The sequence below is a fragment of the Acartia tonsa genome, chromosome 7 (assembly GCF_053477335.1).
Source record: "Acartia tonsa isolate MP-2025a chromosome 7, ASM5347733v1, whole genome shotgun sequence".
NCBI lineage: Eukaryota > Metazoa > Arthropoda > Copepoda > Calanoida > Acartiidae > Acartia > Acartia tonsa.
In genome coordinates this window covers 5,834,523-5,849,886 of record NC_137266.1, presented here as the reverse complement: position 1 = coordinate 5,849,886, position 15,364 = coordinate 5,834,523, and the positions used below count along the sequence as shown (strand labels likewise).

Below are 15,364 nucleotides of genomic sequence, written 5' to 3'. Positions count from 1 at the left end.
ATCACATATCCATAGAAAAAGCCACAATGTTACAGAAACACTGACAAATTGTCAGCGGCCTATGCTCCCCCTGTGGAGTGAAAAAGGCTTGTTACTGTTTTTCTATAAATAAAGGCCAGGGTTTTAACCTTTACAAGACTAAAATCCATTTTGTCAATAGACATAAATTTCATGCTTGGTTAAATCTGAGTAACAGAACTTTGAGATGAATAGAGCCAATGTTAGAAAGGGTAATTAATTCAACCATCATATATGCTTTTAAATATTTTTTCCTTATGCAAAACAAATAAAGAAGAGTAGTAAATATAGGATTTGTTAAGCGTTTAACAGTTAGGGAGTTGAATTCATTTTTATAGAAGCAGAAATATAATCTATGATTATGGTTTGGACCCTTTAAAACTGTAATCTACCTTTCCACTTTCCCCTCTCTTGGTGAAGATATCTTCAACGCCGATACGATTTTTGAAATGTAAGATTCCACTTTCCCCTCTCTTGGTGAAGATATCTTCAACGCCGATACGATTTTTGAAATTTAAGATTCCACTTTTGCCTCTCTTGGTGAAGATATCTTCAACAAGAGAGACAAAAGTGGAATCTTATATTTCAAAAATCGTATCGGCGTTGAAGATATCTTCACCAAGAGAGAGGAAAGTGGAAGGGTAGATAACAGTTTTAGAGGGTCCAAACCATAATCATATATTATATTTAAGCTTCTATAAAAATGGATTCAACTCCCTAACTGTTTAATTAAGAATGAAAAAGTACGTCTGTAGAATAATCCAATTACACAAAAAAATGTTTGTCCTTTACTTTGTTTATATTTCTATCCTGACCAATGGTTAGCTTTATTTGTTTGTTTATTTTTATAAGATTCTTTTTTATTCTTTGGAAAGCTTTAATCTATTTTTTTTTAAAGTTTTGAAATAGTTTTAGGCTATTTTACAGCCATGATGCTTTAATTTTTGCTACAATTTGGTATTATCAATAGAATATTACAAATAAGATTGGATTCAAAAAAATATTCTTCTAATATAAACAAAAATTTGAGAGACTTAAAAAAACATACATAAAGTTGACTAAAAGTCTACATAAATCAGTTCACATACCTACCACTTTTGCTCTGGAAATGATATAACAAAAGTTTTTTGTTGTAAAGTTATTATAAATTTTATCTCCCACAGGCTCCTACCAGCAGTAGAGTTGGTTGTCTGATGGGTGAATGGACGCTTTACACCGCAATCATTGCAATTGCAAGTATGTTCCAAGGTGCGTGGAGATATAGGTCTAGTACCCGAAGCGACACCTAGCCCCCTAGAGTCTTAACTCTTTATGTAATCTGTGTATATTAATAAATCATCATTGTTTTGCCTGTTATCTTTTTGGTTCCAATAACCAATTAAACACAGAAATATAATCCATTTTCAAAAAGGTTTTTTTCTGTAGCTTAAGATTTCGAATAAGGTGATTGAGTTCTTCATTTGAAGCGTCTTAAAGGTTCCTTGATGGTTTTAGGTTATTCAACTTTTATATCTAAATTGGGCATAGGTCATTTTTTAACCTTACATAGTCCATCAAATAAAAAGCTCCTAAATGCTAGAAGCGGAGCCGCTAGTATATGTTTATAATAAAGATTGGAAGTTCATATAATGTTGATATCTACACTTGTAATAAATACATATTATGAATAAATCTGGCAGATTGTCTGATTCAGAGAAAAAGAGCATCAATATGCAATAGTATTTACCAATTTCCCATTAGTTATTCTAATTTTGTATTACTTGATAATAAGAAGTAAGTGTATTTACAAAAATATTTATTATATTTTTGAGGGGTGCAAAATGGGGGGTTCCAAAGGTTTGAGGGAGGTAAGCTAATATATTTTTTAAAATTTTGAGTGGTTAAGAAAAAAGGGCTTAAAGTTGAAGAGGGGTTAACACCCCTTTACCCCCACCATTGGAAGTATAGGTCTGAAACAGAGAAGGACTAAATGGAACTTTTTTCCCCCACTATTAATCTATACCCTGAAAAAATGAACCATTTTTAATGGGGTAAAACAATCCTTAATTACAATTCCTCCATTTTCTATCAAACTTTGTATAATTGGTAAAATCCAATTTTGGATTTAATCTGAGATTTATGTGTTGACAATTGACCATAAAAGGATTGAGAAAGGATCTTTTATGATTGGCATAAATCAAAAATAGAGCATTTTCTATATGATTCATAAAAAAAGTAGGGCTTCAAAGAGGTCAACAAAATAAAGTATGGATGTTAGCTTTATCTTTTAGTTTATCAATATTTTACAGATGGGTGAATATTTTCATCAGAAATACTTTCCAGCCATAACAGAACACCATAACAACAATATATATGTAGTTTCTTATATTTTGTAGTTTCACCTTTATCGCATATGAAAATAAAATATTTATATCTCCTTGAGGTGAAGGATAAAGAAACCATAGGCGTCCAAGGGGGGGGGGTAATGGGCCATTTGGCACCCCCAAACGATTTTGGGGGTGCCGTAGGCACCCCCAAAATTTTGTGAACAATACCCCCCCCAAAAAAAAATTACCCCTACCTTGGGGGTGTCGTAGGCACCCCCAACGATTTTGGGGGGGGTATTTACCCCCCCCAAACGATTTTGGGGGGGGTAATTACCCCCCACAAAATAAATGTTCTTTAAAAAAAAAATTTTGGGGGGGGTATTTACCCCCCCCAAATTGAATGTTCTTAAAAAAAAAAATTTACTGTCCAACCAGTTAAAACAGTTCTTAACCATGATAACAAAAAATTTAATAGTTTGATCATGTTTTATTTGCTTGGGCCTTTATAAGGGCTAAAACCATCCCGGGGATCTATGATGTAATTGTAAAGCACTGAAGATTCCATAAAATAGATACCTAACTAAATTAAATATTTCATTAAATAATGAAAAAGAATTTCTATAGGCGATTTCTTTTGGGAGGATGTCAGGGTGTCTCAAAACTAGTTATAAAACTTACCAGGACCTATAAGACGCTTCACTTTAAAGTAAAATCATATTGGTTCATTGGTTAGTGAGTTAATTATTGTATTTTTATGTTCTAAAGAATGAGATACTACTATATATTTGAATAGTAGTGGCGCCCTTAGCATCTAAGAACTCGTGTTTTCTAAAGGGTAAAAGGGAGGAGAAAAATAGCCTAAAACCACTCAAAGGATTGACCTATAATAGTGTGGAACCATCATGGGATCTATGTGAAGCTTTCCTAAAAAGGAGAACTCAGTATTAAAAGTAATGAAATCTGAAGCTATAGTCAAATAAACCTTACTTACTACTTTATGTTATAAGATAGTACTTATTATTAACTTAATAGATTAGGTAGGTGCTTTTTTTACATAATTAAATTACCCCCCCCAAAAATTTTACCCCCGGGGTAAATTAGTTTGGGGGGGGTAATTACCCCCCCCCCAACAGATTTGGGGGGAGTATTTACCCCCCCCCCAACAGACTTTAGGGGGGGTAATTACCCCCCCCAATCAAATTTTACCCCCAAGGTAAAAATTTTGGGGGGGGTAAAAAAAAATTTCGGCGCGCTTCGCGCGCCATTTTACCCCCCCCAAACACGAATTACCCCCCCCCCTCAAATTTTTTACCCCCCCCAAAAAAAAAAGCTTGGACGCCCCTGAAAGAAACATTATTATTTCTTATTTGAGCACTTCTTACTTCCTTATACAAAAAAATCACACATGAACGGAAAAAGCCTAAAAACTATCCTTAATTATAAAAAATACATTAAGAAATGATGGTGTGTTGAAAAAAAATATTTTTTCCAACAATTGAAACGCCCCCCCCCCCCCCCAACCGTTAAGGGTTAAATAAAAATTAACAATGTATTATTTTTTTAGTAGCAATGTCTGTCCGTCTTTTAGAGACAAAAAGGGGGAAACATCATTTTCTCAGCTCCTATAAAAGATAGAAGGCTGAAACTTCTCGTAAACATTCAATCAATATGGAGCATAATTAAGTATAAAACATCCATAGCAGTCGGACTGCTGTTAAGCCGCTTATATTTTTCACAACTAATTTTCTCAATGTATTATTTCTTTTAGTAGCAAAGCTGCTCTAAAATTTGAAATGTCCATCTGTTAGAGACAAAACGGGGATGGGGGGGGGGGGGGGGTGGAATCGTGATTTTTCAGCTCCTGTAAAAGATAGAAGGCTGAAAATTCTTGTAGCTATTCACATAAATATGGAGCATCAGCTCTATAACTCATTTTGTCCGTTTGTCTATTTCAGAATAGATTTTAAAATAAGGGGAAGGGGGTTGTACACTTTCACAGTAACAGTGCGCTCTGAGGCACATATTCAAGATAGAGCTCTGAATTATAATACAATGGGTCAGTCTATAAATATTCTGCAAAACTTTTAATTTGGCGGTTTGGCGGCTGAACACTGGTGCAATTATTTAGCTAAACTTGTAAAATTGAACATGCAATCTTGTTTTTTTGGGGGGGGGAGGTTTGTTTTGGTTAATTATGAGAAAATATATCAACAGTAACAAAAAACTGTTGAGCTGCAAACTACCAGCCGCTGGCTGTGGCTATTAATAAATATTACAACAATTTTGCAGCTCAGCAGTTTTTCGTTACTGTTGATATATTTTCTCATAATTAACTAAAACACACCCTATGGTTTAAACAAAATTAATTTTCAAGTAGCTTCGCTACTGTAAAGTTGTTTTCATGCATAATATATTTTTTTGTGTCCCATTTATGTAGGTTTAACAGGAAGGGATAGTTCATCTGTCAAGAGGTAATAAGGGAAAATTTAGCCAACCTCCCTGGATATACTTTTCTATCTATATTACCTTATATATTTAAGACTATTTGTTAAAACATTTTATCATTTTGAAAAGAAAAAAAAGTACAAAGAAGTGTAAAGAAAGAAAGCTAAATTTTTGGAAACAGATTAATCAGTTATAGAACTAGTTTGAATAACGTCTCCAATCTAGAATTGATACCATATTTTACCCAAGTATAGACTATTCCATTTATGAAAAAAAAATTTGATATTAGGCAGGGGTTTTTCCACAATCGACCTCCAGGTAAAAATGACTTGTGAAGAGCTGTACTCCTACACATTAATAAATGTGTTGATTTAAAGGTTTTCGATTTTCAAGCAAGTTTAAAGGAAGAGATTAAGGTATTACTCATGTTTTAACTCTGAAAATTGTGCGTTTTAGAACAAAATTAGTATCTCCTCTTCAATGTGTTAAAATTGATGGCGTTGCTAAAGTCAAAACGAAAAAAATTAATTTTGTATTATTTAATGACTAAATGAATTTTTTTTTGAAAGACTATCAATTGTTTATGTATGTTTAATTATTTAGGATGGTTTTTAGGCATTAAAAAAAATTTCGTGAGTTCTATAATATTCCAGTCAATTTTGTCTCATTTAGGGTTGGCAAACCGTCTAATTTTTTACCCCACTCGGATTCGGATTCTTACAATAATTCATCCAAAAATACAACAAATTCTTCGCGGATTCCTGATTCTTATTTTTTTGATGGATTCCATATTCTAGCAATATTTTAAAAGGTTTTAAAAAAAAATAAATTAAGGTATTAAATTATACCGGGCTTCTGGGAAGAATCTAAAGCTGCGTTGAAAGAAAAAACTCAAGATGCTAATTTTAGCCTAACAATTAAGAATCCAAATCCAGATTCCGGATTCGAATTCTGGATTCCAAAATTTGCCAAAAATTGGGCGGATTCCGGATTCTAGATTCCAGATTCGGATTGCCAACCATTAGTGTTAAGCACCAGACATAGCAGAAATGGTTTCCATTTTGAATGCCTCAATTTTCTATTTTATATGAAGTTACTTTGGGCCAACTTCACAAAATAGAACATGGATAGTGATTTTAATTAGACCTCTATGCAGTCAAATAAATACAAAATAAGTTAATGAACTGTTACTTTTTAAAATATTTTATAGTTAGAATCTTTTTCAACCTATTTTTATTTTAAAAAATGAAGATATATTTCGATTTTAGTAAGAGAATCAAGCAAAATTAGCTTGGTCTTTTTGAAATCCCAAAAAAATAAATCTTTTAATTGTGCTCAAAAATTGTAATAAAATTGAAGCATATTACAATATACGTACATTGTTATAAGTTGAGAGTATTATCCAGCTTTGTAATATTGCACATATTATATTTACTCTTCTACACAATATCTAGATATCAGATTTTCTTCATATCAAGATATAAATAGCTTTCAGCAGAAAGGTTAGTAGTACATTTAAGAATGAAAAAGAAAAAAATCTAGGAATGGAATTTTTAAACTCCGGTAAAATTAAGAATTTTTTTTTTAAATCAACATAAATTAGGACCAAAAATCAAAACAAGAAATTTGGGTTTAATTTGTTCTTTATGAAATTCTGTAATGCCTATCAAAATTTTAATAGATATACTTTGTGTGTAGCATTTATATACTTTTTAATCATGTTTCATTTATATAATGTTGGTTTTTACCTTTTTTTTCTAATATCTGATGTAATTTAATCATGTCAACAACATGGTCACAGGACCTAACCTAATTTAAACTTGTTATAGGGCTTATTTGTATATTCATATCTTAACCTAACCTAACTTGTATATTAATAATTAATGAACCAAATATTTTAGACACTCCTGAGTTTGTCCACTCCAACGTTTGTCACTTCTGCGTTTGTCTTAAAACCAACCAACAATGAAGAAAAAAGGTAAATAATATTTGATTTATTTTATTGTGGTTTTGTAGTGTATAGTTGATACTTAAACTTGTTTTTTTCTGTTATTTTTCATAAAGATTTTTTTAGTGTACATGTAAAAGTTTGTTTTCTATTTTGTTTATTTGTGTACTGTCCAAAATGCAATAAAAACATTTTATGGAAAACTGCACTTTAAACAATGTTTTTATTTTATTTATCTAATTTATCAATACAAAGAACCTCGTAAAAGTGTCGAACTATGACGTCAGAAAAAAATAACAATTAACCAATGAGAAGCCAGTATTCACTGTAATTGACCAATGGTAAAATATATAGCGGTCTCTCATTGGTTAATTATTAATTTTTTCTGACGTCATAGTCAGACACTTTTACTGGGTTCCAATACAAATTTACATGTTTAAAAAATAATATATGGCAGTAAATAACCCCCAAAAAATGCATTAACATTTTAATTACTAATCTTTAACAGTTAGGGACTTGAATCCATTTTTATAGAAGCAGAAATATAATCTATGATTATGGTTTTGACCCTCAAAACTGTAATCTACCTTTCCACTCTCCCCTCTCTTGGTGAAGATATCTTCAACGCCGATACGATTTTTGAAATGTAAGATTCTACTTTCCCTTCTCTTGGTGAAGATATCTTCAACGCCGATACGATTTTTAAAATGTAAGATTCCACTTTCCCCTCTCTTGGTGAAGATATCTTCACCAAGAGTGGGGAAAGTGGAAGGGTAGATTACAGTTTTAGAGGGTCCAAACCATAATCATAGATTATATTTCTGCTTCTATAAAAATGGATTCAAGTACCTAACTGTTAAATATTTGCATCTTTCTCTGAAAATAGATTGTAGCATTATTCTAATCGCTTCCATACATGAAATGGAATACAATAAATTAAGAATGTAATTACCATTGCACACCCAAACATTACATTTTAGGCGCGTTTTCTCAAAGTTCCTATCGGGAAGGATGCAGTTTGTTTCCTATGAATAACTCTTGCGGTGCCTATATCTGCTTAACCCTGCGAGGCTAACCAGTACCCAACTTAACCCTACCTAACTTGTTTTTAGACTTTTATCATTGGTACTATTACTATTATTCAAAAAAAGTATAAAAGGCATATCCTTATAATATAGTAACATGATGTCCGTTTATTTTTTTGTCTGTACCAAAGGATCTCGCTAACCGCTGAACTCCTCAAGTGCCCCTAGAGGCATCTAGGGGCGTAGCTGCTTGTAAGTAATAATTTATAATAAAAATAGTAAGTTATGTATACTACATAATATCCAAGAACTAGGAAGTCAATATTAATTTAGAATAATTGATCTGTTTATAGATTGATATAAAATATACTGCTGATTCTGAAAGCGTAGATTCTCTGCATTTTTTTGTATATCATGTTTACAATATATAGATGCTATTCTAATCCACCGGTTCCGAATAAATACGAGAAAAATATTTAATTAAAGCTTAATTCCAACTCTAATTAACTTTAAAAATATGCTAAAATCAGGTTAAACTAATTAAGTAAGGGCAAGGATCGCCTCAAATAGAAATAAAGCTTCCCACGTGGGCTTGGAAACTACATTTTTAAAGACGAAAATCAGAAATATAGTAAGAGAAAGAGATGAGGGTGAGTTATATTTTTAAGTATTCAGTTTTCAAGGATCCAACCGAAAAATGATTATTTTATTGGGCTTCCAAATTTTAACTTGATCTACAATATTTTGGAATCTTTGCTTTAATTATTATCATTGTTATAGCTGTAATGTAACATTCTTACTATTTGCATTTGCATATTATATAATTGGTAATTGTTGATTCATCAATTATTTGTAATTAGCGAATAATTAAAGGTTTTTAATTAGGTTGTACTTATAATTGTTCTTACAGTCAATAGTTAGGAATAGAAATAAATAAAACAATATGCTAAATATTTTTATGAAGCTCTAAATTAACAAGGAAAACAACATCCATGAATGTGTAGCTCTGACGGTCAGACAAATAAACAAATTTTAAGTAACAATGCATTCGATTTTCAAATGCTCAAGAAGTTTGACTAAAAATCCAACTTTCAAAAAAAACCTATCCCAACCATAACATTTAAAACTAGTAATTATTCCTACAAATTCTATCTTTAATACAGGATACTAAATAAGGACATTCTTTAATTTTAAGACATCATTTAAGAGATGAATTGCTCATAACATTATACTTTATCGTCTTGACAATCACTATCAAAAAATGAAAATAAAGGGCTAATTTTATCAAAGAAAAGAAATATATAAATATATCCTTATACTAAAGTAACAGGATGTTTGTTTGTCTGCGTGTCTGTGTATCTGTGTGTCTGTACCAAAGGATCTCGCTAACCGCTGAACCGATCAGGTTCTCCTTAACAGGGTAGCTTCTCATAAGTCCCGGGAAGGTTTATAACTATTTTTTGGGGAGGTGGGACACCCCCAACCCCTTAAAAAAATGAAAAATCCCCCCCCAAAAAAAAATTTTTTATTTTACTTTTTCTTTTAAAATCTAAAATAAGAAATTTGGTTATTAAATTCCACTCTCTCCTCCTCAAGTGCTCCTAGAGGCCTCTAGGGGCGTAGCCGCTAGTAATATATAAAATATATTGAAAAATGGACTTCTGGGGATGGGGTTTTTAGTAAGGATATTTCAAAATTCTGCCTCTGAGCAATGACGTTTACAAACTATTATAATAATAAACAGCAGACTTATTAACCCTTAACGGTCGGGGGGGTTGAACGCCCCCCCCCCCACTTCATTTTTAAGTGACTTAAGTTAATAAAGGTTGTTAAATAAAAGGGTGAAGAAAGCGAAAATTGACTTAGACTTATAAAAGGTCGGAAACTCATTATCAAACAGGGGACTTGCACAAAAAAATTTAGTCCTCTAGCTCTGATAGGAACTGAGAAAATAGGGGGGGGGGCGTTGAACGCCCCCCCCCCTCTCCCGACCGATTAAGGTGCGGCAAGGGGCCCGACTGTAAAGGGTTAAAACACAAGATTTACATGCAGCATAGCGGCTCTACAAATCTTATTTTCTTACCTCTATCCATTCCTTTCCTGTCTCTAGTTATTCTACATTTCACTGTCGAGCCCTGAAAATAAATTTAGTATTGATAAATCTTTATCTACTCTGTCTTACTAAATCATCTTTATCTATAACAAATGAAAAAATATTATGAGAGGGAGGAGACATTGGGCTGTTTATTACACTATTACACAAAGGTCAAAGGTTCATAATAACATTTTCTTATTCGTTGGCTTAACAACTTTGAGGACTTCATAAAATATTGATTTGTTGGCTCACTAAGTTATGTGTCCAAACATTTCAACCACAATTTGTATTCTACAAAAAGGGTTTTTGCTCATCATCATCTAGAATCAACATCAATTTATCGACCATTGTCTTATCCCTTTATATTCCTGATAATTATTTCACATAGTGTGCTTTTGACTTTAATAAAGCTTTTGTAATTACGACTAGAATTCTAAAACAAAATTAATACACTTTTTGTTTAGATGGAGATTCCTTGTGTTTGCTCCTTTTTATCATAAAAACATTATATTTTTTTTTAAATACCTATATTTTACATTTTGTCTTCAACATTCACCAAACAGATTTGTATTAAAATTCATTATTTTCAGTTTAGACTTACAAAAGATTAAAAGATATTTATTCTCTGTAAAGAATTTCAGGGTTTTTTTTTCATAGAGAAAACAACAAAAGAAAGTACTTATATTTTTTCATTATGCTACTAAGTCACATTTCTCTGATCATTCTGCAGATTTTCATGTTTTTTTAATTTCAATTACTTCCATTGAAAATATTTATAAACCGCAAAAAGATAATATCTATCTTTAAATGATTCTTAATTTAAAATTGTTGGCACTTTTATCATTTGTTGCCTTCAATTGTTTACTTAGAGATAAATTGCTTGGTATTTATTCAAATCATTACTCGGGTTAAACCAATAGGTTTGGTTTCATTCATTAACGTTGATTAAAAAAGAACACCTGACAGTTTATGTAGTATTAAAGTAGATCTGAATACATGTTTGATATATAATTAAAATCTATTCATCTGGTATGAGACTAGAGTAAAAAATACAGGAGGAAAGGATTAAATAACTGTATGTCCCCACCCTGAGGACCCTGTATCGACTTTTAATTGGGTCTTTTGGTCAACCAATAGCGTCATAAATACTAACACAACCAAGTCACAACAAAATATAAAAAAAAGGAATTTGGTAGCAGAAGAAATAGGTCCCTAACAGAGGGATCCAGGTCTTGTATGGTTTTAGATTTATTAATATAAGGACATTGAGATTAATTCCTTTCATCCTGTGGTTGTAATTTATTCCTATTCATGACAACTCCATAGTCCAAACAAAATAATTACCTGAGGAGCTGGCTCTAGAACAAAAGTGTCAAGATTTTCCATAACATCATTGACCAATTGATCAAGCTCGGCTTTTCCAGTTTCCTAAATTTAATTTAATTTATTTTTAATCTTGCATATTAGAAATTTAAAAAGAATTGTTATGCACTTAAGTTTTTTAGATTAATAGTTACATTTATAAGGACTGGGATAGAAAGAAAGTAAAAATATTGAAGTTGCAACTTTTATGATAGACGTTTTTTATTTTTATTTTTAATTTTAATTTAAAAAAGGAAAAGAATTTTTGGTGTGATATTTAATTGTAAGGTTGATTTCTCTTTGGAGGATAGAGGTAAACTTTTCCATAATAAATATAAACTTTCCCAAAACCTATAAGAAGCTGCACTGTAAAGCAGAAATATATCGGTTCAGCAGTTAAAGAGATCCTTCAGTACAGACAGACATACACATATTTTGTTACTTTTATATAAGTTTTATAATAGAATTATCTTTTATCTGAATGGAGTATTGCTTTATAAGCATTATCTGAACACATTTGCATAATAACTTAGTTTACTCATACAAATATTAAAGATGCCAACATCCAGAGAAAAAAGCTCAAGAAATAAGGGTTACAATATGAAATAATATGAAGAAAAAGACTAGGTATTAATTTAAGTTTTGGGTCCTTGTTTCAAATTTATCTATAACATAACAAAACATTTATTTAACTTTAGCATGGTTAAACACATTTAATATAAAATATAAATCATTGATTGTAATACAAAAGTAAGTAAGATTTTAACAATTTTGTTTAGTCTGCTTGAAGCGATATAATTTTAAAATGTGTTGATTCTAGTACTTCAAGCCCAATAAACCAAAAGAATGAATTTTAGATCAAATGGCCCATCCCTATAAAGAGGAGAAATCATGTATCATGTGATAAGAAGCTGTTTGTGAGATCTTAATATAATCTTTATTACCTCTTCCTCTTCATTTTGAGATCTTTTGTTGTTTTCCTGACCCACCTCGTCACCTAGATAGATAGATAGATAGATTAGATAATGATAGTTAGATAGATTAGATAGCAAGATAGATAGATAGATAGATAGTTAGTTAGTTAGACAGATAGATAGATATATATTAAATTTTAGTTTATATTCTTCAAAAAATAATTAATTTTGTTATGAGAAAAAAGTTGAAAAGTATAAATTTGTATAAAAATTAAATTCAAAACAATTTATTTCATTTGTAAAAGTGCAGCTTTAAAATTATTATTTTATGTACTTTAGCAGGTTTTAAAAAATTGTAGTGTATCATCTTTTTCTAAATCATTAGAGAGCTTTCCTTTAATAAATTGTAATATACTTTTTTGTGAGCCAACAATATAAAACCCCTAAAATATATTTGTTTGACGATTTAAAGCCTTAAAATATCTGACTAAATCAATTTTAAAAATAAAATGGAAAGACTTAGGGCGCAGCCATTATAATTTCAAAAAAGAAAGAGAGTATATATTTTAGAAAGAAATGGAATATCTTCAGAAGAAATATATATATTACATTTGTGTTAAAATATGTCGATTTCAATATCGAAATTCAATCATACCATTTCATATTATATTTACATAGACAGAGGCGATCTTTCTTAATTTGGAAAGGGCGTTCATCAGGGATCTATGGAAGATTACCGTACATCCCAATGATGATAAATAAAATATAACTTTTGTACATTCCAATTATTGTTAACTGATAGTTTAAACTAACTAACAATATTCAATATAAGTACTCAAATTTTGAACTCAACTTATTAGAGAACCTGTATTTAAAACTTTGTAGTTTAATATTACCTTCTTCTCTAGAGTTAATTTTGGTTTCAAACTATTAATTCAATTAGACAACCTGACATAGTCTATAAAAATATTTATAAGCTCTTGTAAAGGAGAGAACTTGATTTATCAAACTGTAAATATGTAATTACTTTTCTCTTTCGCAAATTATAAAAGAATATGTACGAATTTAATTTTTAATGTATCATAATAATAAGGAACATACAAATTTAAATATAACTTTTCATGTTTTTACTGTATTTTATGATCAGTTATTTCACTGTAATCAAACAAACATATTATTAGGAATATTTTTTACTCTTCAATAAAAAACAAAGAGTCTTTTCTATATTTTGTTTCATTTTGAATACTAATTCATAACTACACAATTTAGCTTATTTTCCTTTTAAAGTTTTAAATATAAAAAAAAGTAAAATTCCTTTCATAATATTTTTGAAAGGAAATCTACAGATAGCCAGTCATAAATAGTCAAAGAAGCTTTATAAAGACTAAATGGGATGAGTTTATAATCAACTTTTTAAAATAGAAGTTTGTATTCTGCACTGATTTGTGTTTTTTTCTTATTGGACGATTGAGAATGAAAACCTGGGCTTTTAACTTTATAAATTTAGCCTATACAAAGATTAATGAAGTAGCCTTGGGTTATGATAGATCAATAGCTTTTTTTAAAAACTATAACAAAATGATTTTAAAAATATGTGAATTTAAGATTCGTGACCTGATATAATTATGTTAAATTCACAGCAACTATATCTTTGCTAGTTGTAGAAATGGCAGCACCCAAAATATTGTTTTGTGCCTATACACAAACAAGATAGTTCCTAAACTTATTTTTCAACCTTAGTGTTACAGTGCTAATATATTACTTTGATTTATGTCCTATTAGTATAAACTAAGAACTACAGGGTACAAATTTCTGGGGGGTGAGTATTAACCTTCACACATAAGCAAGCCATTTGAATTAGTATACTCAAGAACAGATCTATAGTATAGATGTATATACAGACAACTACCTCCCTTCATTTTTCAAAGACCTCTTTCCTCTGCTTCATAAGTGACACCATTGGTTAATTTTCAATGACCCAATAGAAAGGTTGCACAAGACGGTTGCGATGGGGAGATACAGTTATTTAACCCTTTCTCCCTCTAGTGTTTTAATCTAATTACTAAAGGATCTTGAAGAATATGTCAATTTATTAAGAAGAACCTGATCAGTTCAGTGGTTAGCGAGTTCCTATGGTACAAACAGACAGACAGACATTGTTCTACTTTGTATTATAGATTACAAAAGCTATAACTGTCAATTCAATTTTGCTTAAATTTCATAATCAAATTGCTATTGTGTCAATTGCAGTTGTGATGGCATGCAGAAACTAAGAAACAACCTGACAGTGTATATTTTGCATTATTAAATCATATTTGCACTCAGGATAACACGTTGAGATACAGAATCTTATAAATAAAGAAAAATATACATGTTTCATTAAACATCTACATAGCTATACAAGGACAAAACTGCCCATAAGTAGAACAGGAAAAAACATCTATTAAGGTTTTTTTTAAAGAACATTAAAGTGCCATATAGTAAGAGTGTGACAAACGTATAGCCATACAATAGAATGATAACTGTATGATTAGAGTTATACACTAGAGAGGGAAAGGGTTAAATAACTGTATCTCCCCATCGCACTATCCTTATGCCGTCTTTCAATTGGGTCATTGGAAATCACCAATGGTGTGGTGTGTATTAACACAGCTAAGAAGCAGGAAATAATTTGGTAGCAGACAAATAAGGTCATTGAGAAAGAAAGGGAGGTAGTTATCTATATATACATCTATACTATAGATCTGTTACTGTATGTTTGTCTGAAGCTTTAGATCTTGGGAACTGCTAAACTGATTGGGCTCTAATTTTCTGTTAATATATGTATTTTATTGCTGTACCATGGTTTTATTCAATTTTCTGGGATATTGGGACTCCCCAGAGAAATACCCTCCTCCCCTCCAAAATACATTATTTTGAACCCAATAAATATGAAGGTAATGGGTACCCAACATAACATCTTGTGGGTATGGGGAAAGAACCTCTAGAGGCATGGGCCGACGCCACTATTAAGGTTAATTATTCATTAAAATAATAATCTTATCTATAGTTTGTATACCCAAGTGGCAGATATGTATTAAATATATTATCTTTATATCATATGTTATATATATTTTTTTTTGTTTTTTTTTGCAAAAATGGCATTAATATTATGACTTGAACCATCACATAAAATCGCAAAACAGATAAATAAAGCTAAGTATTAGTTAGGGGGGAAGCAGAGGTAGAGGGAGAGGACAATTTCTGTAGAG

General features: G+C 30.8%; 1 protein-coding gene across 3 annotated transcripts in view; it reads right to left on the bottom strand.

The window, feature by feature from the left end:
• ktub (Tub domain-containing protein ktub) overlaps nucleotides 1–15,364 on the bottom strand; it is a 67,234-nt gene that overhangs the window by 15,166 nt on the left and 36,704 nt on the right. For all 3 annotated transcript variants that reach the window (XM_080167337.1, XM_080167336.1, XM_080167335.1), the window contains exons 8-10: nucleotides 12,144–12,196; nucleotides 11,182–11,265; nucleotides 9,826–9,877 (exon numbers count right to left, since the gene is read on the bottom strand). In XM_080167337.1, the coding sequence (XP_080023463.1) occupies nucleotides 9,826–9,877; nucleotides 11,182–11,265; nucleotides 12,144–12,196 (189 nt within the window). The remainder of the gene's footprint in view (nucleotides 1–9,825; nucleotides 9,878–11,181; nucleotides 11,266–12,143; nucleotides 12,197–15,364) is intronic.